We start from the raw sequence: 26326 nt of genomic DNA on the forward strand, positions 1-26326 counted from the left end.
AAGGACGAAACTTGATCTTGTAACCGAACCGAATCAGTTTGTGGACCCATTTGTCTTGAATGAGCGTGGGTGAGGGCGCCCCTTCAGGCTGGGGAAGGCTTGTCTGCAGAACCAGAAGCGCCTGCTTTGGACTTCCCATCGGAGCCTCCCACAAAGTTACGGGTGGATCTCAAGCCCTTTTCCTACGAGACAGCCGGACGAAAGAGCCGCTTGTGAGCCGCAAAGAAGGGACCCTGCTTACGGGGAGGTTCCTTGCACTTAGAAGCCTGCAGAAGCAATGTACTCTTGCCTCCCGTAAGGCGCTCAATGATCTCTTCCATAAAAGGCACCGAACAGACGGTCAGCTACAAAAGGAAGATCAGTCAGTACCTTTTTAGAAGCCTGGTCAGCTGACCAGTACTTCAACCAGATCATGTGGCGAAGGCTCACCACTGTCACAGAAACCGTGCCGGCCAAGGGGGCCACATCCAGGGATGCATCACAAATATACTGTAACCCTTGGATCAACTGATCCGCCAGCTCAGAAGGGTATTGACACCCCTCCAGATCCTGGCGCAAAATCTTAGTCCATTCCGTTAAGGTCTGGGATATCAAGGTGATAGCAAACACTGGTCTTAACCGCTTGCCGACCGCCGCAAGTACATATAATGCGGCGGCCAGCCCCGTGCAGGCAAAGTGACGTACCGGTACATCACTAGCCTGTGAGCCAATAGGGGGCGAGCACGCGCCGCCGGAGGCGCGCTCCCGCCCCCGCTCGTTCACGGACACCTCAGCGCGAGTGACTGGCGGACCCGATGTCCGCCGGTCACTCGCGATCGTCAGTTGCAGAGGGAGAAAGGCAGGCAGCTAATGTAAACAAAGCCTCTTGTCATTCTTCCCTGTGTAACAGCAGAGATCATACGGTTCTGCTATGTAGGATCGTAGATCTCTGCTGTTACATGAAAAGCCACATCCCTGCACAGTAAGAAGCACGCCCCTAGGGACACACTTAACCCCTCCTTCCCCAATAAAGTTAACCCCTTCCCTGCCAGTGTCCTTTTTACAGTAACAGTGCATATGTATAGCACTGATTACTGTAGTAATGTCACTGGTACCCCCAAAAGTGTCAAAAATGTCAGTCAAGGGTCCAATCTGCCCGCCGCAATGTCGCAGTCCCACAAAAAAAAAAAAAAAAAAAAAAAAAAAAAAAAAAAAAAAAAAAACGCAACAAAAATCTTTCCCTTAGTTAGTAAACGCAATACATTTTGTGAAAACCAATCAAAATACGCTTATTGCGATTTTTTCTACCAAACATATTTAGCAGAAAACAAATTGGCCAAAAATGTTAAAACATGTTGATTTTTACATTTTTTTTTGGGAATTTCATATAAAAAAAATGTGATAAATATTGTTATTTATGCAAAATGTTTGTTTTTTTGTTTATAGCGCATGATCAAAAAAAAAAAAAAAAAAAAAAAAAAATAGCAGAGGTGATCAAATACCACCAAAAGAAAGCTCTGTTTGTGGGAGAAAAAAGGATGTCAAATTTGTTTAGGTACAGTGTCGCACGACCGAGCAATTGTCCATTAAAGTCACGCAGTGCCGAATTGCAAAATAGGGCCTGGTCAGGAAGGGGGTAAAATCTTCCGGGGCTTAAGTAGTTAAAATTGAACCAGCCACGGTGAAGAGGTTCTGGACCAGCGCCTCAGCTCTTTTGTCCACAGGGTCCTTAAAAGATGGGGAATCTTCCACCGGAAAAAGTGTGGCCTTATTTAGCCTGGAAACCTAAGAGTCCACTGATGGTGGAATCCTCAAAAGGGATTTTTTTTTTTTATTTAAATTTTTTGGGGGAGGGGAAAAAAAAATGGGAGCCTCTCCCCCATGTACACTGCTGGGCCACCACAAGAATCAGAGAACCCGGGGTGCTGTATACAGCAGAGGAAGGATAGATACCCCCCAGGAGGCTCCCAATCCGAGCTGGAGAGTGCCAAAAATGGTCTGCCACACTGCTGGAAAGAGAACTGCTGTCGTGACCAGGGTGTTTCTCTCGCCGGTAGGCCTTCGTCCAGTGGGGCTATGTCGCGGCCAATCTAGCGCGGAGCTAATAGCTGGGTCATGCTCGCAGGCCAGACTGGGAGGACTGTAAGGATCTAGGCTATCCAGTGCGTCGACCAGTCCAGCTGTTGATTGCAGTTCACACAGGAACAAAAAAAAAAATAAAGAAAAAAAATTAAAAATTACATTTAAATAGGAAAAAAATGCTAGGACCACAGATCCCAGCAGAGAGCCAGGTCCTTACTCCTGACTAGGCAGAAAAAAAAAACTGGAGTCCTACAGTAGGAAGTGATGGTATACCCTCTGGGGCTGCCCAAGGGGCGTAACCAAAAAAGTTTCCACCTAGTCCTACTCCTGAAGAGAGAAGAGCTAAGCCCACTAGTCTGAAGAATTGAAGCTGTGTCTGCCAGTGAACGAAAGAGAAATATAGTTTAGGACATTTTAGTTAAAGTGGAACTTTAAAGTTAAGTCCTGCTAGATTACTTCAGGTTGGCCACTTTTGGATGTGTAGCTATGTAAAAAATTGAATTGCCTACGCTATTTGAAATCCACTATTACATGTTCTCGCCCTGCTCTGCACATGCTCAGTTGCTCTCCTTTTTTTAGGCACTTCTGAATCTGGACGATCGGCTGACAGCCTTAACAACTTTAAAACTGGAAGGATTTGCCCCCTTAATAACCAGGCCACTTTTTTTAACTTGGCACTGCGTGACTTTAACTGACAATTCCGCAGTTATGCAATGCTCTACCCAAACAATTTACATCCTTTTTTTTTCCACAAATAGAGCTTTCTTTTGGTGGTATTTGATCACCTGTGCGATTTTTATTTTTTGCGCTATAAACAAAAAAAAAAAAAAAAATCGCAATAAGCGTATTTTAATTGGTTTGCGTAAACATTATTGCGTCTACTAACTACGGGAAAGATTTGCCATTTTTATTGTTTTTTTTTTTTCTTTTTACGAGTAATGGCGGCGATCTGCGATTTTTTTGTGGGACTGCGACATTGCGGCAGACAGATCGGACCCGACTGACATTTTTGACACTTTTGGGGAGACCATTGACATTACTACAGTAATCAGTGCTAGAAATATGCACTCTTACTGTAATAATGACACTGGCAGGGAAGGGGTTAACATTGTGGGTGATCAAGGGGTTAAATGTGAGCCTAGGGGAGTGATTCTAACTGTGGGGAGGGGGGGAGTGGCTTATGAAATTACCATAGAGACATGTGATCCTATATAGAAGGATCACATGGGCTCTATGATCATTCCAGGGAGAAGAACAGTCAGCTGTGTTTACAACAGCTGACCGTTCTTCTCTCAGCAGGGAACAATCACAGGTGTCAGGTGGAAATCGGAGGCGCCTGCCTGCTGCATCAGCACACGCTCGCCCCCTGGTTGCCTCCAAGCGACTGATGTAGACCTACATCGGTTTGCCTGGGAGAGCCACACTGCTGCAGTAAATAGGCGGGGTGTGGTCGGCAACCGGTTAAAGTGGTTGTAAACCACTGGGTGACTTTTTTCCCCAGACCTGCAAGGTAATAATAATTGCTCTTGGGTGCAATTAGTTTAATGCACTCCAACAGAACTAAAATAAAACTTTATTTTTGGTTTTGCAGTGCACTGCAATGCCCAATAGTGCATTACCAAGCGTTCCAAAGCAGGTGTGGTGTGAAGTTACCACCACGCAGTGGTTTGGACAGGCCCTTTTAGTGTAACAGCTTGTCTAAGGTTATAACAGTGATATAAAACCACATCTTAACCATTTTAGCTATCAGACTATTATTCTATCAGACTATTATTTGGCAATATCACAACTAGTATAAATCTTCACATTCAAATATGAGCATTTTAAAGGTTTTGGCTAAGTGTAAATTAATTGTCTAAGCTTGAAAAGTCATTTACCTAAAAGCCACCAAAGAAAAGTTACAAATCCCTCTTCATCACTGGATGCTGGCTGAGACGTCTGCAGAGCAAATAGAAAGGCATTAGGGACTTTAGGTACAGGGACAGTATCAAGCAGGAAACAAAACGTTACACCTATTCCCTTTTATGATATTACTATAAAAAAATAAAAAAAAAAAAATAAAAAAATGTTGTGAAAAATATGAATGAATATCTGCACCATCATTGTCTTCATCACTGCCATCTGATATTTTTTTTTTTTTTTAAAACCTCCTACCTATTTAAGAGGCTCCATCCATACAAAAGGGACATAAGATATAGGAGCTTTGTGAGCGGACTGAGATCCTAACTTACATGTCCTGAATATGCCTATACACCTACAGTGAGATCTGTCCACCATAATTCCCAACTCTGTTTATGATCACTTAGTAGGCTTGGGTGTTCCTGCCCACATTTGTATGCTCAAACCCCTTATTGCATTCTCCACAATATACAAAAAAAAAAATCCCAACAGGGAGAGTAGGAGCACCCAATTGCCAAAGTGGATAAGCATACCCAAGAACCAAAGTGCAAAGATCTTATTATTATGGCACTTTTCCACTGCAAGTACCGGCTCAGCTCCACTTGGCCCGGTTTGGTTTTCCACTGCATGGTACGGTGTTGGAACAGTTCGGTACGGTTTGGTACGGTTTGCTTTTCCACTAAAGTAGTACTAAAGTAAGTGGGTGGGATAACAACGATTCTCTGACCAATCAGTGGCTAGTAGTGACAAACAGTCAAGGCTGCATGCAAAGGATTGTGGGATATGGTACCGGTACTGCCCTCTTGGAACCACAACTGAGGTGGTACTGTTTAAGCGAGCCGTACCATTCGGTTCCATGTAGTGGAAAAGCGCCGCCGTACCGTACCGAACCGTTCCTATGCCGTACCATGCAGTGGAAAAGCACAAAAGCGAGCCGCACCGTTTGGTTCCATGCAGTGGAAAAGCGCCATTAAGAGTCCCAGAGAGTCACAATATACTTAACAGATGCTGGCAAGCTGAAGTTGTTTTTCTTTTGGGAGACTGCAGTGGTAAAAAAAAAAAAAAACACCCCTTAGATCTCCTAGTTAAACCCAACTGCTGCTGCCACTACAAAGCAAATACATACAGCAATTTAAGACAAAAAAATAAAAAATAAAAGGATTAGGTTTTCTAATTTTTCTTTCTTTTAATCTTTGTATAATTGTTCAGGTATGTAAACTAATCAAGACCCTAAAAGACTAACTAGAAGCATGTGTTTTGAATGTTAATGTCTAATTGGCAGCAACACTAAAAATTTCATAAATTGTAATGTACAGGAAAAAAAAAAAAAAAAAAACAAACACTGAAACTAAAAAAATACAATTCATATTTAAGGGAGACATGTGAATAGAGAAACACGCCTTCTGTCCGTCATGGGGGTTCTCAGGCTTCAACAATTGGAAGGCCCTGGCCCAAAACACAGAAGTTCTGCTGCATGTGTCTTCCTGGCTAAGAGCTCGCTAATGAAACCAGAGGATTAGTCTGACAGCTAGGTACTAGCAAGGGTGCCATTAATCAAAATCTACATATTTCAGTAAATAATCTGCTGAAAGGCATATTCATTTTAAGCATAAAAAAACTATTTCTGAACCTTTCTAGAAAAACTCAATTATACGCAACATTGTCATATTCAAGAACACATACATTAATATGCTTTTCAGTGCATGTTTGCATGCTTTTTAAAGCACCATATGTAATAATGGCCCTTTACCATGCATCGATATACTAATTAGCACATGCATTTTATAGATTTCTCTTCAGCTAATAAAATCTGTGTGTTGCTGGGGTATGTGTCAATACAGCAAATGACTGTTGCTCAAGGTCAGATCTCCCACCACTGTTTTTTCAATAGAAGCAGAAAAAAAAATTAAAGAGAAAAGGCAAAGCTTACCACTTGCTTTGCAGACATTAGCGTACAAATAAAAATTCCAATAGACACTAGGGCAATTGACAAGTATTTGGAAAAGGTGTACCTGAAAAATAAGAATCAAGTGCGTAATTATTATTATTATAAAAATATAAAATGTTTAAAGCATTAAAGCCCTAAAAAAATACCAACAAAATATCAGTACCTAGAAAGAAAGCAGAATAGCAATCCTTCAAAACCATTAGAGTACAGTGACCTAACAAAAGTAACAACATGCTTTCTTACGTACAAATTGCCTAATGGAGTCTGTCAATCAAGCATGTTTTCAGCACCTCATCCTTCATTTTTTTCTAAAAAAGCTCCTAATGTCTATATTTAAAGAACTCAGGATTCAGTCAAATAAGCAATATTCACAAATGCATGAACATCTTGCAAATAACCAAATTTATTTTGTTCTCAGATTTGCCTAAATCCTGAAAAGGAGAAATCCAGCCAAAAGTAACAAGAAAAAAGTAAAATGGGTATTAAATCTATAAAAAAAAGAAAGAAAGAAAGAAAGAAAGAGAAGAAAGAAAGAAGAAGAAAGAAAGAAGAAGAAAGAAAGAGAAGAAAGAAAGAGAAGAAAGAAAGAGAAGAAAGAAAGAGAAGAAAGAGAAGAGAAGAAAGAGAAGAGAAGAAAGAAAGAGAAGAGAAGAAAGAAAGAGAAGAAAGAAAGAGAAGAAAGAAAGAGAAGAGAAGAAAGAGAAGAGAAGAAAGAAAGAGAAGAAAGAAAGAAAGAGAAGAAAGAAAGAGAAGAAAGAAAGAGAAGAAAGAAAGAGAAGAAAGAAAGAGAAGAAAGAAAGAGAAGAAAGAAAGAGAAGAAAGAAAGAGAAGAAAGAAAGAAAGAGAAGAAAGAAAGAGAAGAAAGAAAGAGAAGAAAGAAAGAGAAGAAAGAAAGAAAGAGAAGAAAGAAAAGAAAGAAGGAAAGAAAGAAAGAAAGAAAGAAAGAAAGAAAGAAAGAAAGAAAGAAGAGGTCATACTTACCTGCTCTCTGCAGTGGTTTTTCACTGAGCAGCCCCAGGTCTCTGCTGGTGCTTCTGGCTCCTCCCCGTTAACCAGTGCCCTCAATAGCAAGTTGTTTGCACTAGCACTGATGCGTGCTAGCTCCCGAGCCCTGCTCTATGCCTCCCCCGCTCTCTCCTCATTTGCTCACTGGCTGCGATTGACAGCAGTGAGAACCAATGGCTCCTACTGCTGTCTCAGCCAATGAGAGGTAAATATAAATGATCAGCGCTACACAAAAAGGTATAGCCGCTAGCAATAGAGGAAATACACAACCCCAAATAAACATAAAAACAAAATTGCAGCGCTAGCAATGAATTACACCAAATAGCTCACATATAAGTACCATATAAAGGGCACTGTAGACTATGACCCAGACTTCGTTACAATACAACAATACAGGAGGAATCCTGTCGCTATGTGGAGCACGGAGATTATAAACATAGTATCCCCAGGCATTTTTTTGAAAATCATTAAAAAATCTTTCTTGGGTCTCCGAGTCTGGGTCAGAGTTTCCTATGGCGGGACATTGGAAGAAACTCTGCCAATTGGAGACTTTTTGAATGTATACCCTGGACACGCTAGCCCCCAGTGGCCTCAATGAAGAAACTGAAGTTAGCACCATACTCTAGAATCTTGTATGTGTGTACATTGCCTTGAAAAAATATTCATACCCCTTGAAATTGTTCACATTTGGTCAGGTTACAACCAGAAACGTAAATGTATTTTATTGGGCATTTATGTGATAAACCAACACAAAGTGGCACATAATTGTGAAGTGGAAGAAAAACGAAAAATGGGTTTTCAAATTTTTACAAATAAATACCTGAAAAGTGCGGCGCGCAGTTGTATTAAGCCCTTCGGAGTCAATATTTTGTAGAAAAACATTTCGCTGCAATTACAGCTGCAAGTCTTTTTGGGGATGTCTCTACCAGCTTTGCACATCTAGGAGTAACATTTTTGCCCATTTTTTTTTGCAAAAAAGTCTTGCCACAGATTCTCAATTGGATTTAGGTCTGGACTGACTGGGCCATTCTAAACACATGAATATGTCGGACGGAGTCTGTTTTTCTCAGCGGGGGATCGATCTGCCGATCCCCCGCTGAGCAGGAGGATGACAGCTGTTCTCCGTGCTCTGTGCGGAGAGACACAGCTGTCAGATCCCCATGCATCTCTATGGGGGAAATCGGATGGGAAAGGACCATCGGTCCGTTCTCATCCGATCCACTGGACGGATGGAAAATAGGGTTTCCATCTGTCCAGATTTGACGGATCGGATGTCAGCAGACATGTCTCTGCCGATGAGAGAGAGTGAGAGACATATATAACCAAACTCTGCTTTAAACTTCTCCACAACTTTATCCCTGGCCTTCATGATGCTGTTTGTTCACCAAGGTTCCCTGCTGACAAACCTGAGGGCTTCACAGTACAGCTGTAATTATACTGAGATTAAATTACACACAGGTGGAGTATTTACTAATCAGGGGACTTCTGAAGGCAATTGGTTCCACTAGGTTTTAGTTAGGGGTACAGAGTAAAGGGGGCCAAATACAAATGCACGTCACACTTTTCAGAAATGTATTTCTAAAATCATTTATCATTTTCCTTCCACTTCACAATTATGTGCCACTTTGTGTTGGTCTATCACATAAAATCCCAATAAAATGCATTTATGTTTTTGGTTGCAACGACAAAATGTGGAAAATGTCAAGGTATATGAATACTTTTTCAAAAGGCACTGTATAGGGTGGCTGCATATTATGCTCTATTGTACGTAGTAATAAGTACGGTACATACCTATTTTTAGAGGAATAGGAGGTATTTATGACTAATACAGTATAATACTCATTGGATTTTCAAGAATATTTTGAATGCAGTTTTAATTCCCAGATATTTAGCTATATGGATTACACACACACACACACACACACACACACACACACACACACACACACACGAGGGGTGTTCAAGTCAAACCAGGACTTTTATTGCAAGCGTGGTGGTACTACACGCAGCAGTTAGTGGCAAGCGTGTCCTATTACTGGCAGTATCGATATTCCCATCACACACTTTCCTTGATAAGGTTTTAGGAGCAGCGGGTGCTGCAGCAACAACCAGCTGGAACTGGAAATATCACAGATCAGATGAACAGATGAATCTTTATTGAAGAATGATCACATCACAGAAGGTAGTGCAACGTTTTGGAGCCACACAGAACCCCTTAATCAGGCCTGATGAAGGTCTTCTGTGATGTGATCATTCCTCAATAAAGATCTGGACGTAACTGATGATCTGTGGTATGCTGACGAATATGTGCATTTGATCTATTACATGTCGTGGGCCAGTCCAGAGGTCGTTAATCAAGATGGCAGACAACAATGTTAGAGCGTGCGTGGAACAGCACGTGGTGATGAATTTTCTTGTGAACGAAGCGTAAAACAGACAGATATCTACAGAAGACTTCAAGCACAGTACGGGGAGACGCTCAGCCACAGTAAGACATTTGAATGGTGTAAACATTTCAAAGATAGCTATACGTCCCTCAGTGACGATCCCGGCCATGGTGTTTCCAGCCCACAGCAGTTATTCTTTTTAACAATCAGCGCCTAATCCTGGATAATCGATGCATAATCTGTCGTGAAATTGCACAAGAGACTAACCTTTCTGTGGGAATGGTGAACACAACCATTCATGAACGTTTGCATTTTCGCAATGTAAGCGCATGCTGTGTACCAAGACAGGTTTCCACTTTTGACCGACACAGAAAAGTTTTTACAGGGAAGGCCAGGATTTTGTGGATTACATTCTTTAATGCGACAACACCGGGGCACATCATTTCATTCCAGAATCAAAAGCATCAAACCAGTGGAAGCATGTGGACTCACCATCACCACAAAAAAAAACTTCGAACAAGTGACAGCAAGTGATAGCAAGTGTTTTCTGGGACAAACGTGGCATTATTCATGTGGTTTTTCTACCCCGTCATACCACTATCAACAGTAAATAATACTGTCGTGTTCTGAGTCATCTGCATATGCGTATGTGGAAAAAGTGGCCTGGTATAATCATCAAGGGAGTCTCCTTTCTCCAGGACAACACACAAGCTCATACTACTCACTGCACTATGTGCACATTACAGCAACTCGGCTGGGAGGTATTGCCACATTCTCCTTACAGCCCCAACTTCACTCCAAGTGATTTCCACCTGTTTGGCTCATAAAAGAGTTCCCCAGAGGTCAGCATTTCAGCACCGATGATGAAGTGAAGCAGGTTGTCCTAGGATGGTTCAGGCGTATAGACAAATATTTCTATGTCAAAGCTTCCCAGGCATTAAACGCTGGGATAAGAGTATAAATGTAGCAGGGGAGTAAGTCGAAAAATAAACGCAGATTTTACTTTTCAAAATTTGTTCTATTATTACATCAACTCAAAAGTCCCGCTTTGACTCGAAAGCCCCTCGTGTGTATATATACATACATATACGGGCACGCAGACCGGGCAAAATAAGTATTTTCACCATTTTTCTAGGTGAATATATTTCTAAAGGTGACATGAAAATGTCACCATGTCAGTAACAATCCATGCAATCCAAACATTCAAAGAAAAAAAAAAAAAACAAATAAGTTCAGAAATTAAGTTATGTGTAATAAAAAGGAATGACCTAGGGAAAATATATTGAACACATGTACAAAAAAGACATGAAATGCCAAGACAAGAAATCTATCAGTAATTAGAAAGTAATCCTGCCCCTTGTCAGTGCAAATTAACCGGTTGCCGACCGCCGCAAGTACATATACTGCGGCGGTCAGCCCCGGCCAGGCAAAGTGACGTATCGGTACGTCACTAGCCTGTTAGCCAATAGGGGGCGAGCGCACGCCGCCGGAGGCGCGCTCCCACCCCCGCTCGTTCACGGACACCTCCATGCGTGTGACAGGCGGACCCGATGTCCGCCGGTCACTCGCAATCGTCCTCTGTGAAGGGAGATGTAAACAAAGCCGTCTGTCATTCTTCCCTGTGTAACAGCAGAGATCATACGATCCTGCTATGTAGGACCGTAGATCTCTGCTGTTACATGTAAAGCCACATCCCTGCACAGTTAGAAACACACCCCTAGGGACACATTAACCCCTCCTTCCCCAATAAAGTTAACCCCTTCCCTGCCAGTGTAATTTTCACAGTAACAGTGCATATGTATAGCACTGATTACTGTAGTAATGTCACTGGTAACCCCAAAAGTGTCAGTCAAGGGTCCGAGAGAGATAGATATACATACATTATATATATATATATATATATATATACACACACACAGTGCCTTGCGAAAGTATTCGGCTCCCTTGAACTTTGCGACCTTTTGCCACATTTCAGGCTTCAAACATAAAGATATAAAACTGTAATTTTTTGTGAAGAATCAAAAACAAGTGGGACACAATCATGAAGTGGAACGAAATGTATTGGATATTTCAAACTTTAACAAATAAAAAACTGAAAAATTGGGCGTGCAAAATTATTCAGCCCCCTTAAGTTAATACTTTGTAGCGCCACCTTTTGCTGCGATTACAGCTGTAAGTCGCTTGGGGTATGTCTCTATCAGTTTTGCACATCGAGAGACTGAAATTTTTGCCCATTCCTCCTTGCAAAACAGCTCGAGCTCAGTGAGGTTGGATGGAGAGCGTTTGTGAACAGCAGTTTTCAGTTCGTTCCACAGAGTCTCGATTGGATTCAGGTCTGGACTTTGACTTGGCCATTCTAGCACCTGGATATGTTTATTTATGAACCATTCCATTGTAGATTTTGCTTTATGTTTTGGATCATTGTCTTGTTGGAAGACAAATCTTCGTCCCAGTCTCAGGTCTTTTGCAGACTCCATCAGGTTTTCTTCCAGAATGGTCCTGTATTTGGCTCCATCCATCTTCCCATCAGTTTTAACCATCTTCCCTGTCCCTCCTGAAGAAAAGCAGGCCCAAACCATGATGCTGCCACTACCATGTTTGACAGTGGGGATGGTGTGTTCAGGGTGATGAGCTGTGTTGCTTTTACGCCAAACAGAACATTTTGCATTGTTGCCAAAAAGTTCGATTTTGGTTTCATCTGACCAGAGCACCTTCTTCCACATGTTTGGTGTGTCTCCCCAGGTGGCTTGTGGCAAACTTTAACTTTTTATGGATATCTTTAAGAAATGGCTTTCTTCTTGCCACTCTTCCATAAAGGCCAGATTTGTGCAGTATACGGCTGATTGTTGTCCTATGGACAGAGTCTCCCACCTCAGCTGTAAATCTCTGCAGTTCATCCAGAGTGATCATGGGCCTCTTGGCTGCATCTCTGATCAGTCTTCTCCTCGAATGAGCTGAAAGTTTAGAGGGACGGCCAGGTCTTCGTAGATTTGCAGTGGTCTGATACTCCTTCCGTTTCAATATTATCGCTTGCACAGTGCTCCTTGGGATGTTTAAAGCTTGGGAAATCTTTTTGTATCCAAATCTGGCTTTAAACTTCTCCATAACAGTATCTCGGACCTGCCTGGTGTGTTCCTTGTTCTTCATGATGCTCTCTGCGCTTTAAACGGACCTCTGAGACTATCACAGTGCAGGTGCATTTATACAGAGACTTGATTAAGCACAGGTGGATTCTATTTATCATTATAAGTCATTTAGGTCAACATTGGATCATTCAGAGATCCTCACTGAACTTCTGGAGAGAGTTTGCTGCACTGAAAGTAAAAAGGGGCTGAATAATTTTGCACGCCCAAATTTTCAGTTTTTTATTTGTTAAAGTTTGAAATATCCAATAAATTTCATTCCACGTCATGATTGTGTCCCACTTGTTGATTCTTCACAAAAAAATTACAGTTTTATATCTTTATGTTTGAAGCCTGAAATGTGGCAAAAGGTCGCAAAGTTCAAGGGGGCCGAATACTGTCGCAAGGCACTGTATATATACAAACACAATTCCAAAAAAGTTGGGTCACTGTACAAATTGTGAGTAAAAAAGAAATGGACAAATTTAAAATCTCATAAACTTATATTTTTTTCACAATATAATATAGATAACATATCAAATGTTGAAAGTGAGACATTTTGAAATGTCATGCCAAATATTGGCTCATTTTGGATTTCATGAGAGCTACACATTCAAAAAAAAGTTGGGACGGGTAACAATAAGAGGCCGGAAAAGTTTAATGTACATATATGGAAGAGCTGGAGGACCAATTTACAACTTATTGGGTCAATTGGCAACATGATTGGGTATAAAAAGAGCCTCTCAGAGTGGCAGTGTCTCTCAGAAGTAAAGATGGGCAGAGGATCACCAATTCCCCCAATGCAACGGCGAAAAATAGTGGAGAAATATCAGAAAGGAGTTTCTCAGAGAAAAATTGCAAAGAGTTTGAAGTTATCATCATCTACAGTGCATAATACCATCGAAAGATTCAGAGAATCTGGAACAATCTCGGTGCCTAAGGGTCAAGGCCGGAAAACCATACTGGATGCCTGTGATCTTCGGGCCCTTAGACGGCACTGCATCACATACAGGAATGCTGCTGTAATGGAAATCACAACATGGGCTCAGGAATACTTCCAGAAAACATTTTCGGTGAACACAGTCCACGGTGCCATTCGCCGTTGCCGGCTAAAACGATATAGGGCAAAAAGAAGCCATATCTAAACATGATCCAGAAGTGCAAGCGTTTTTTCTGGGCCAAGGCTCATTTAAAATGGACTGTGGCAAAGTGGAAAACTGTTCTGTGGTCAGACGAATCAAAAATTTGAAGTTCTTTTTGGAAAACTGGGACGCCATGTCATCCGAACTAAAGAGGACAAGGACAACCCAAGTTGTTATCAGCGCTCAGTTCAGAAGCCTGCATCTCTGATGGTATGGGGTTGCATGAGTACGTGTGGCATGGGCAGCTTACACATCTGGAAAGGCACCATCAATGCTGAAAGGTATATCCAAGTTCTAGAACAACATATGCTCCCATCCAGATGTCTCTTGCAGGGAAGACCATGCATTTTCCAACATGACAATGCCAGACCACATACTGCATCAATTACAACATCATGGCTGCGTAGAAGCATCCGGGTACTGAAATGGCCAGCCTGCAGTCCAGATCTTTCACCCATAGAAAACATTTGGTGCATCATAAAGCGTAAGATGCGACAAAGAAGACGTAAGACAGTTGAGCAACTAGAAGCCTCTATTAGACAAGAATGGGACAACATTCCTATTTCTAAACCGGAGCAACTTGTCTCCTCAGTCCCCAGACGTTTTCAGACTGTTATAAAAAGAACAGGGGATGCCACACAGTGGTAAACATGGCCTTGTTCCAACTTTTTTGAGATGTGTTGATGCCATGAATTTTAAAATCTACGTATTTTTCCGATAAAATTATACATTTTCTCAGTTTAAAACATTTGATATGTCATCTATGTTGTATTCTGAATAAAATATTAAAATTGGAAATTTCCACATCATTGCATTCTGTTTTTATTCACACTTTGTACAGTGTCCCAACTTTTTTGGAATCGGGTTTGTATATATCTATACACACACAGTATTTTTTTATTTTTTATTTCATGTGTAGTTTTATATTGGTTATAGTTTTCCAGAAAATATATTGGTTTTAGCTAATTTTATCATATCCATTGTTCAGGTAGACCCTTACGGTCAACTAACAGTTAATGATAGGTCAGTAGAATTATGACATAGTAAGTACAATATAATTTAATTTGTTTTTCAGTCTGTTATAGTATGATAATTATATCTTGGTAAGATCCATCTTATTATTTGGTATTTTTTATGGTTACTGGTTCCGCTTAGCACCCAGTACCATAAATACTGTCCCTCGCCTGTATTCTGCCTATACACTGCCACACCACCTTGAGATGTCACTTCTGCTCCAGGCTGGTTTTGGATGCTTCTGGGTCCTCTGCCAGCGTCTTCAGCACAATACACAGAGTTGGCGGCAGCAGTTTTTCCATAAGCAGGAATTTATAGGACCGAGATGCCTTGGTGCTTTGCACTGATGAGCGAGTTGTTTTCTTCACTATGTGAGTTGCCAATGGTGCGCTTAATAAAAAAAGATTTGTTTTTAATGCTACACTTGGATGGGGCCTCCCCTTCTCTCTTTTATTTACCTATCAAAATTAGTTGAAGGTTTAAATATGCCATAATTTGATAAGAAACTTCAAATATACAAGCCCAAGAAAAAATTTATAATTTATAAAAGGAACAGAAAGCAATATTGGTTTCCATGTCTCGGTTTTACTAGTTTTTATTTGGAGATATCAGCATTTCTGCTGATTTGCAGCAGAAAGGTATAGGGGCAAATATATGTGCTAATCTCCAAAATCCTTTTTAAGACAACCCTGTTAACAATAACTATTCAGAAAAACTGTAGCCTTTAAACAACTGTGGCTTTCACTCAAATATCTAAAGCAAATAAATACTGTCCATGATACTTTTTTCAGGGTTGCACACCATTACCAGTATCGCTGCCGATACTAAGCATTTGCACAAGCACTTGTACTCGTACAAATGCTCTAATACTTTTGCATTGCAGAACAAAATGAATGGGCTCAAATCGCACTGCAAAGAATCGCATGTAATTTTAACAGGAATGCGGATGCTATTCCTGTCTGAATCACATGTGGTTTTACTGAAACAGGTAGGGACAGATTAAATAGCCCACTTTGTTTAGCTTCTAAGGAGAGTTTTTGAGATATGAATTTGAGATGCCTATTCTAGTGGTCAGCCCAGATGTACAGTAAGGGACACTGAATTTATGAAGACGCAACTGCTTACCTTTTATGCAAAATCACGATACCCAAGACCATGCTCGCTATCAATGATCCCTAAAAAGAGTTGTTCAAATATTATGATCAATTTATACAGAGCTACACAACAGAAGATTCATACGACAAAAATGAAAGCAGTAACCTAATTAGATTTTTTTTTTTTTTAGCAAGTCAGATAATTGGCAGAAAAATACGTACTTAAAAATCCTGTTTTTGCACCCAAGATGAAAAAAGGCAATAGACAATCCCCTGCAACCCCCCCCCCCCAGGAATCTAATTGTGTGGCGGGGGTAAATAGAACAGAGGCAGCTGTGATATGCACACATCAAGACTGCCGGTGCCTGACTAGCTCACCTTTTCTGACAAGATGAATGAAACACGATCTATAAATGGAGGATGGGCAAATTATAGAACGGCCCCTCCTCCCATTTATAGAAGCTGTAGGTAGGTCTCTATGAATGGAGGAGCTGGGTGGAAACAGTGGGCATCATTGGGCACTCTTGATAAATGGCTGTCACAGCCCCCTTGGTTCTATTAACCTCTTCTGCACGGAAAGATTACAGCAGCGGTAGAAAGCAATGGGGAGAATTTCAGAGACAGCAGTACATGGGACACATCTTACCTATTGTTCTTTTTTTTTTTTTTTTACTAAACTTATGTTTTCAACTTCACATGGCCATAAAAATGTTACTGATTTTATTACACAATTTTTTTCTAGTATAAAAGTTCCTGTGCAATAATCAGTAAATGCCTGCGCAAAATTGGCTTTACCCCCCCCAATACCTGCATCTGCCATGTGTGACATTTTCTACTATGGATCTGAACGCAGTACGTGTTTATGCAACTGTGTGAATGTCTCCACTGAAATCAATGTAGCTGTGTTTAGATCCAAAAATAAAAAAACATTTGTAAATGCATTTTTTAGAGCCATGTAAATGAGGCCAAAGTGCAGATTTATATGCCTTAAAGCTTTAATAAACCTTCAAATCCTTTAGGCCTTATGCACAAGAGCTTATGAAAATAAGCAACATTTTTTTTGCCAGAATTTGGCAGAAAAAACAAACAAGATTTTTCATGTGTTTTGTCGCACAACAACCATGCCAAAGTCGCACCGTGTTTGGGGTGCCATTAAGAAATAAAAGCTCCCCAAATGCGTCCTGCATTTTGCTGCAATTCCAGTATGCTCAGTTATGAAGGGGCTTCTCGGCCTTTTGGCTAAGATCAAGTGTAGTATCTGTTCTTATCAGTCGGTATGGACCTCAGCTAGTACCGGTATGACCAAAACCCGGAGCGCCTGGAGGTACCGGGGTATGGGGAGTAGGTCATCCGGGAAAGCATGTGGGGACCGCCGCCTTCTGATTTGAATGGGTTGAACTGTTCTAACCAGTTTGAAGGGAGCAAGAAAGCCGGTCTGACTGGGTGGCCGGTGGAATTGCTCCTGGATGTAATGGGCTGAGGAACAGGATGGCGATGGGAGGGCTTTATCTCCTGGGTTTTGATTCTGGCCTTGCAAAAGGCCTGTCCCCAGTGGAAGGTAGGCTCTCTCTAAGCTATCCAGGTTCTGATGTCTGCTGGTGGGGATAGGCTACACTCGGTCTGGCCGGGGGCTGAGACCAAAAAAGCCGCGGTGTACGTGCCCCTGGGGTGGCAGCCCAGGGGTGCCTCAATTCTCACTGGTGAGGGGCAGCTAACCTGAGTTTTTTGGCACCTTGGTCACTGCACCATCACACTTTTTCTGCACCTGCCTCTTGGGGCGGGCCTTTTGGCCAGCACCCGAGGAATTTTTTATTCCTGGCCGGGGGGCCTGTCAAGGTCTCGCACTTTGGCACTACCCAGCACTTCTCCACTTCCCTTTTCCCCACTCTGTTTTTCTTTGTCGTGTTTTCACGTTTGTCCCTTTTTGGTTGTACTGTGACTTGCACGACTGGTATGGCGTAGGTCCTCGGGCCTCCCCTGAAAGTCTTGGGAGGGGGTGGATATGGCCTTTTTGCTTAGTTCGCCCTCTCTCATGGGGTCTCCCTTTGGGGGAGCTCCACCAAGAACTTGGGGTGGGCCGTTTCGGCAGTCCCCCTGGAGAACGGGGTCTGCCTGGCTTTGGCTGGGCGGACCAAAGTAAGTACCTCAGTCCCCGTCAGGAGCTTCGCGCCCCGGGGGATCAGGGTCAGGGCCCTTCCTCTTCGGAGGAGGGCTATGTGTACGCCTTGTGAACTTTTTGTGTGTCTCACGTTTTGCGTGTGTGCACTTTTTTATGCACCGGGTGTAAGTCTTTTGAGTGTGTTTCACACACCACGGGCTTAAAAAAAAAAAAAGTTATGAAGGGGCTCTTCAGGTGGTAAAAACATGGAGAGGTACCAATTAGGTGTTTCTTTTTATGTCTGTGCACATGCTTTAATTTTTACCTTGAGCAAAATGTAAGGTGCAGGTGTTCTACTCACCGATCTAAATATCATGTGTAGTGGCATAGAAATATTGAGGTTGAGTGCATAATTATTCACCACGCTGACTGTAAAAAACATAGCCACCATGATACCATAATACCTTTAACAAGAAAAGAAAAAATAATTAATTGGGTATAATTTAATATTGCATTCATGAAAAATGTGCTGTTCAGGACCAACAAATGCACTATACCTTAATGGTACGGCAGGACGCTTTCTTCCAAAGTCTGCATGAAAAATAAAGCCTTCTATTGCTATAAATAAAAACTGTGCAAATGTCACTATATTGCCACATCCTGGATACTTCCTGAAAAGAGAAAAAGAAAAGCATGAAAAAAAAAAAAAGGCTCATTCCAAGTGCTTGTGCATTTCAATTCAAAAGGTACTACAATGCATCTTGCCAAAAGACACACTGCAGCAACATGCTGATGTGTATTGTGGGAGTGTAGGTGTCACATACCTATATACTGTTTTGGAGCATTAGGCAGCCCTTTCAATTGAATGCCTTAATGCAATATACAACGTAATGCGCGTGCCATAAAGCTTCACAGAATTGTTAAAGTACAAAATAATAAATTAGAACACTGCACAGAAATCTAATAAGCAATACAAGCTAGTGAAAAGGTAGCAATACTTGACAACTATTGTTGCCTAAGTAAATAATTGAACATATAGGACTGTATACCAGTAGGAACAAAGAATATATAGACATCAATATTAAGGGTGAAGAAGCAAGGTTTGTCATTCACCAAGTTCGCTAAAGTTCTGAATTAATGTAACAAAATGATTATACTAGTAAGATGTCACCATTACATCAAATTTAGAGTAGTTGTAATGTCAGATACCCACCCAGTGATCAACCGTTATCGATTTTTTGTTTTTCATTGCCGATATTTTGGCCATTTACAGGTACTCTTGTGGAGGGATCTGGAGTCTAAAAGACCCCAAACCCCTCCTCTGCACTTAAAAGCATTCAAAACGCTAAGTTTGGCTGTTTTGAATGCTGTTATTTTTTTTAATCTGGCGCCAGACAGTACCCGGAAGTGATGTCACTCATAACATCACTTCCGGGTTTTTGCATGGAGACCCGATCAGAGTCGAATGCGGCTTTGATCAGGTTTTCGGCGGCCGTGCAAGCTGGTTGCCGGGGTCTCCCGGTGGGACGGGAGACCGGGGCGAGCCGCGGAAGGTGGCGGGAGGGGGGGACGTCCCCCTCCTTGTAGTGACAGCCGAGCGTCTTCTCAGCTGCATCAGTTGTCATTACAAGACAGCCGACCATCGGCTATGGACGCTGGTACCGGGGTGATGCCTCTAGATGCAGGCATCACTCCGGTACAAGCACCGATATTGCCGAAATATCCACCAAGCCTTTATGCCTACAGCTTCCTTTGAATGGCTGAGTGGTGATCAGCCCAACTCTATTTTGTTCCAGCAGTGAGATGGGCATTTGCCATCCCACTGCCGGAACACAGTGCTGTATACTGGATATAGCAGAGGGCACATCCAGGTTGTACAACCCGCCCAGCAAACACATTTGTTATTGCAATCAATAGTTTGTCAGCCAACTTGACTGGAATGAACTTTTTATCAACTTCAATACCGGACACTTTTACCCCCTTGCTGCCCAGGCCAATTTTCAGCTTTCAGCACTGTCACACTTTGAATGACAACTACTTAGTCATACAACGCTGTACCCAGATTATATTTTTATAATTTTTTTCACACAAATAGAGCTTTCTTATGCTGGTATTTAATCACCACTGTTTTTTTTAAGGTAAAAACAAAAAGGCCAAACATTTTGAAAAAAAAAAAATAGTTTTAGTTTCTGTTATAAAATTTTGCAACTAAACAATCTTTCTTCATAAATTTAGACCGAATCATAATCTGCTACATGAAAATCTCTTTGGTGAAAATAACCCGAATCGGTGTATATTATTTAGTCTGTAGGAAAGTTAGGCCCCTTTCACACATACGGTCCGATCAGATCCATCTGTCAGTTTTTCAGGCGGATCTGATTGGATGCCCCATGCATCTCTATGGGGCAGCGGATGTCAGTGGAGACATGTCCGCTGACATCCAATCCGATCCTGTCCATCAAATCCAGATGGATGGAAACCCTATTTTCGATCCGTCTGGCAGATCGGATGAGAATGGACAAGCCGTCCATTCTCATCTGATTCCCCCATAGAGGACAGCGGGGATCTGACAGCTCAGTTTCGCACGCAGAGGGGAGACGGAGCTGTCATCCGCCTGCTCAGCAGGGATCGGCCCGCTGAGAAAAACAGAGTCTGTCAACAGGAAGGAAAGGGGCCTTATAGCGTCCACAAACTATGGTATATACACTATATTACCAAAAGTATTGGGATGCCTACCTTTACACATACATGAACTTTAATGGCATCTCAGTCTTAGTCTGTAGGATAAAATATTGAGTTGGCTCACCCTTTGCAGCTATAACAGCTTTGACCCTTCTGGGAAGGCTGTCCACAAGGTTTAGGAGTGTGTCTATGGGAATGTTAGACCATTCTTCTAGAAGTGCCTGGGGGGCAGCTGCAGCACCAAAGGTTTTTCACCTTAAAGCATAGAATGCATTAGGGTGAAAAACCCTGAGACTCTTCAATTCCTTTAATATAGGCTTACCTATAGGTAAATGTTTACAGAGGAAGTTTACGTCCTCTTTAAAGCGGAGTTCCACTCGTTTATGGGCTCTTTCACACGGGTGGTCCGATCAGATCCGCCTGTCAGTTTTTTAGGCGGATCTGATCGGATGCCCCATTCAGCCCTATGGAGCAGCGGATTTCATCGGTGACATGTCCGCTGACACCCGCTGCCATCTGCATCCGATCCTGTCCGTGAAATCCGGAAGGATGGAACCCCTATTTTCCATCTGTCCTGGGGATCGGATCGGATGGAATCGGATGAGAGCGGACAGGCGGTCCGCTCTCATCCAATTCCCCATAGAGAGCAGCGGGGGCTGTGACACCTCCCTCTCCGCAATGCAAGCGGAGACATCCGCCGGCTCAGCGGGGATCGCGGATCGATCCCCACTGAGCAGCACAGATCCGCCTACGGAGGCGGACCGTGTGAAAGAGCCCTAAGTGTTTTTTTTAAAAGTAGGTAGCTACACACTCACTTGTCCGACGGTCCAAAGATGCAGCCGGCCGAAGCCTCGGGTCTCTCCCTCTTCTCCCTGTGCCGCCGGCATCTCTAGTGTGGGCACCTGGCTGTGACAGCTTGCAGCTTCACAGCCAGGTGCACACTGCGCATGGTCCTGAGTGGACGGGCAATTTTCTGGGACCTATGAAGAGTCCCAGAAGATTGCAGGGAGAGAGGGGGAGAGGAGAACTCCCGCCTAGGTGGCCCGAGCTAGATTTGACAGGTACCCGCTCCCCCCAAAAAAGTGGCATGTCAGGGGGTCAGGAGGCCTTAAAGCGGAAGTTCCATTTTTGGGTGGAATCCCGCTTTAGGTGGGCGATCAGCAGTAATCCCCTCCCCCATGCCCTATATGGTTATACTGTCCTCTTATACATATAACACAGGTCCCCCATAACTATCATCACACCCTCCTATCCTATTACCCCCATCATAGCCCCGCTGCCAGTCCTTGTAGAAATAAACTCAGCTTCCCAATGGGGACACTAGAAACCGAACCTCCGACACAGAGGAGGAATGAATGAACACACACCACTCCGCTCTTATTATCCTAATAACAAGCTCTCACCTGGCTAACAGCTCTAAAAACACCACATTACTGCAGCAGCCTCCGAACACCAGACCTACAGCCACAGCCGGGTGCATGGTGACAGACAACCCCGCTCCACGGCAACTAGTCCTATCCACTCCTCCGTCTTCTACTCTGAGCCTGAGAAGCCGACACGTCCGCTCTGAGCGCACTGCATTCTGGGAGCTGTAGTCTCTACGGAGTAAACCTTTCCAAGTGTGAGCGGTATGGAGAACTACAACTCCCGACATACATCGCGGTGCCGGTGCATTGAGAGAAGGCTAGGAAGGCGACATAGCCTTTCATTGGCTGCAGCTGATGAGGCGGAACTGAGAGCTAAGAAAACTGAGGATGCAATGTATACAGGAGAGTGTGAGGGGGTTTAATAGCAGCTGGCTGGAAACATGTATTGCGTACGTGGCCGAGTCCGGTCATATAGGGGGCCATAGCTGTACATGAATGACGACAGAGAAGCAAACCTTATCACCTGAACGCAGCTCTGGTATTCGTTAGGCAGAGTTTACATATTGCAACTGGTTAGTGCAACCAAGTGGAATATACAGGTGTAAAATTAGAATATCATCAAAAAGTTAATTTATTTCAGTAATTCTATTAAAAAAGCGAAACTCATTTATTTTATATAGATGCGTTACACACAGGGTGATATATTCAAGCATTTCTTTCTTTTAATCTTGATGATAATGGCTTACAGCGAGTGAAAACTGGATATTTGTCTTACTGTAAAATCCTTTTCTCTGATGTTCATTGACAGACAAAGCTCCATATCTTCTTTGACCCGTGGGTTATGCTGCTCTTCCTAGGAGTAGGACACTAGGCGGGAAAAAAGGGTTAAAAAAGTTAACAAAGCTTAAAGCAGTTGTAAACCTAAAAAAATAAAAATAAAAACCCTGCAAGACAAAGGCATAATGAGCTAGTATGCATCGCATACTAGCTTATTATGAATTACTTACCTTAAAACGAAGCCCCGACAACTCTGTGGGAGATGACATGATCCCTCAGCGTCTCTTCGGTGATGTCACTCCCGCGCATGCGCGGGAGTCATTTTCCGGCAAGCTCTCGGCAAGGAAAGCTGAAGGTCCGCCGGACCTTCAGAGCGCGTGTGCCGCTCGCGTGAGCGGCTGCATGCAGTGCAAATATCTCCTAAACCGTGCCGGTTTAGGAGATATTAATTGTACCTACAGGTAAGCCTTATTATAGGTTTACCTGTAGTTAAAAGTGGAAAAAAGCGGTATACTACCGCTTTAACTACGCCTATAGGGCAGTCCCTGGGGGTATACTCCCACTTCTTGCTCTAGGATCTCAGTTTTGTAACAAGCAGTGTCAGAAGAAGAATACATAACCCAACTCCACAGAGGGGTGGGTGCTGTGTCCATCAATGAACATCAGAGAAAAGGATTTTACGGTAAGACCAAACTCCAGTTTTCTCTTTCGTTCATTGACAGACACAGCTCCATATCTTCTTTGACCTGTGGGATGTCCCAAAGCAGTGTCAGCATGAGGGGTGGGAAGAACACAGCAATAAATACACTTCCCAAAGGCTGAAAACTATCAGACACTGGAGCTGACAGAATGGCGGGAGCCAGCGTCAGAGGAGGAGCGTTTTTTTCAGTGGATCAGCGGCGGAGGAAGATGTCGTGATTGATGTTGGGGACATTATTTATTTTTAATAAAGGACTTGTCAAAAACTGTCTCATGTTTTTATAACACTACACTGCGTTTTTTGGGTGAATGGGTACCCCATACTCATTCATATGGGGGGCATCTGGGGGACCCCTTGTTAAAAGGGGGCTTCGAGATTCAGATAAGCCCCCTGCTTGCAAGCCCCACAGCTACAGCACAGGGTTGTGGGGAAGAGGCCCTTGTCCCCGTCAACATCGGGACAAGGCTGTTTTGGGGGCCATGTTGAGGGCATCTGGCCTAGTATGGCTCAGGAGGGGGGAACTCACTCACCACCCCTTTCCTGAACTGGCAGGCTGCATGCTGGGATAAGGGTCTGGTATAGATTTTTTTTATTATTTTGGAGTGGGGTTTTCCCTCAAAGGGATCTGGTATGGTTTGGGGGGTTCCCCCTTAAGATCTATACCAGACCCAAAGGGCCTGGTATAGATTGGGGAGGGGTGTCCATTCCAGAGCCAAATAAATTGTTTTGATTGGTCAAAGGACAGGTCGCACTCATCTCAAAGCTGGATCAAAATTGGTTCCCATTCATTAAAGTCGCATGGAAGTCGGATCCGAAGTTGCAGGGCAATATTGGAGCAGAAGTTGTGCAACTTTCGTGTCGGATCAGTGTCAACATGGCAGGGACATGCAATAAAATATATCTACCTGCTTGTTCACAATCCTCTGCAAAATTAATTTGTGGCACAATGCTAGCTAGTATGGTAGGATGAATGATTCTTATGCATGCGTGGGAGTGATGTCACCACGTACTGGCCAATAAAGATGGCTGAAGACTGGAACCCAGATAAAGCAGGGGAGTAGATGCCAGCGCAATGGACCTCGCGGGAGTTGTACCGCTGAAGAATAGGTGAGTATCTCTGACTTTACTTCCACATTAAAGTGTAAGTTTAACCTAAAAAAAAAATGGCAAACAGGCTGGATTTTTAAAGCAGAAGAGACATACTTAGTCTCTCTTGTATTAAGGTTGCTTACTTGCCTGTGTGCCCCTGCGCACTGAGCTGCGCACTCACAACTTTGAGTACAAATTTCGTCACTTCCGAAATGATCAACTCCCACATGTGCATGGCCAGGCCAATGAAAATGGCCAAACATTGGTACCCGGAAGCCCATCCAGCCAAATATGACAGTAGCGGTGGGGAGCTCTGGGACAGCACAGCGCTGGATAGAAGGTGACTTTAGTTCTGCTTTACGCTTTGAAAATGAAACATAAAAGTTGATTGGCTGCTAGGCACAGCTGCTTCACATTCTGGCTGCTCCAACTTTGATGAATTCCAATGACTGATACTAAGGGCTTGTTTACATTTGGCAATGGACACGTTTTTTTTAAAGCGCTCTGAATACCAATCAAAGCATCTGTCACTAAATAAAATTCTAACCTACAGTCCGGTTTCCATGCTGTATTTGCTTTGCTTTATTTTACTTTGCTTCACTTAAAAATTATACCCCATGTCACTTTCTTGGTCCTTTAATGCGTCTTCAAAGCCTCCATGACAAAGCTCTTTAGCAGCACCTGCAGCTTATGAGGGGCTTTTATTCAGCTTTAGCTTAGCTTTGTTTTGGAGGTATTGCAGGTATGAGATATCCCAGTATGTACTGGAAAACCAACAAGCGAACCAGAAAGATGTCATCAGCAGTCACTTCCGGTTTATGTGTATATATATTCTGGAAGTGTCTGGTGCAGACATCACGGCATGAGCGGCAGAGTATCAGCAGAGCTGGGGGACCAGAGCAGGAGAAACTAGCAATGTTACACGTACATAGCAGGAGTACCCCCACCCAGAGATCTTCTGGGTGGGGGTACTGATGAGCTTGGGTTCTACAAAGCCCCTTTAAAACAAATAAAAAAAATCAACACACACACACACACACACACACACTGGAATAGAGAGCTAAAGAAATATCACGTGTCCAATATATTAATCGTTCATTCAGCAGACTGTGAGCTGAGGGGATTTCCTGCTGGCACATACTTCACACTGGCACTGCTGATGCTGACTTTGGACAGGAGGCTCTGGGAGCTGTAGATAGGACCACCCACTGCTTGGACAGCTTCTCCGCATGGACTGTAACAGAGTCCTCTCCAGTGACTGGGGCTTGGACAGATGCTGAATGCTCTTGTGCTCACTGCTGGTGGCCCGCACACCAGACTTAACAGAGGAGGACCCAGCACCTGGGGCCAGCTCACTTGCCCAGTCACTGCTGTCCCATCAGGCAGGATCTCTCTGAGCCCGGGAAGCTGGGAGAAGCTGGCATTTATACTCCATGGGCGTGTCCAGGAGCTCAGGGGAAGCTGTGAGCCCAGAGTATTGTGGGGAGTTGAGTTAAAGGGACTTGCACCTGAATCTGGATAAAGGGGCACACCACTACAACATTTATATCTATTTCTCTTCACAGAGGGGAAATAGATACAGGGGAGGCTTCTTAAACAAGTGATCATCACTATATTATCACAGAGACCACATGGGAGCTGGTACTTTGAGACCATGAGCTATTGGTGATACTCGGTCCCTGAGCTTGTGGGGCACAATTGAGCATGCTCTCAGCACAAACACAGCTACATATACAGTTTACAGTATATGTGGCAGCATAGCCCTATGCCCAGTTCATGCTGCTATGGGCTAGAAGAGGTTGAAGTGTTAAAACCCCCAAACATTAAACATTTCCTAAAAGCAGACACCCTGGAGCAGCCTTTCTTAACCTTTTTAACACGGAGGAACCCTTGAAATAACTTTCCAGTCTCAGGGAACCCCTACTAATAATTGCTATATCT

At 43.1% G+C, this 26326-nt stretch overlaps 1 protein-coding gene across 1 annotated transcript in view; it reads right to left on the reverse strand.

Annotated features, from left to right (window-relative positions):
• The window catches only part of SLC35B4 (solute carrier family 35 member B4), a 74063-nt gene extending 52046 nt beyond the window's left edge, over positions 1-22017 (reverse strand). The window contains exons 1-6 of the mRNA XM_082254341.1: positions 21856-22017; positions 18328-18441; positions 18132-18234; positions 15704-15753; positions 5891-5972; positions 3939-3999 (exon numbers count right to left, since the gene is read on the reverse strand). Of these exons, the coding sequence (XP_082110467.1) occupies positions 3939-3999; positions 5891-5972; positions 15704-15753; positions 18132-18234; positions 18328-18441; positions 21856-21932 (487 nt within the window). The 5' untranslated portion in view covers positions 21933-22017. The remainder of the gene's footprint in view (positions 1-3938; positions 4000-5890; positions 5973-15703; positions 15754-18131; positions 18235-18327; positions 18442-21855) is intronic.
• Between the last annotated feature and the right edge of the window lie 4309 nt (positions 22018-26326).

Source organism: Pelophylax lessonae (assembly GCF_965119305.1).
Source record: "Pelophylax lessonae genome assembly, chromosome: 4".
NCBI classification, from domain to species: Eukaryota; Metazoa; Chordata; class Amphibia; order Anura; family Ranidae; genus Pelophylax; species Pelophylax lessonae.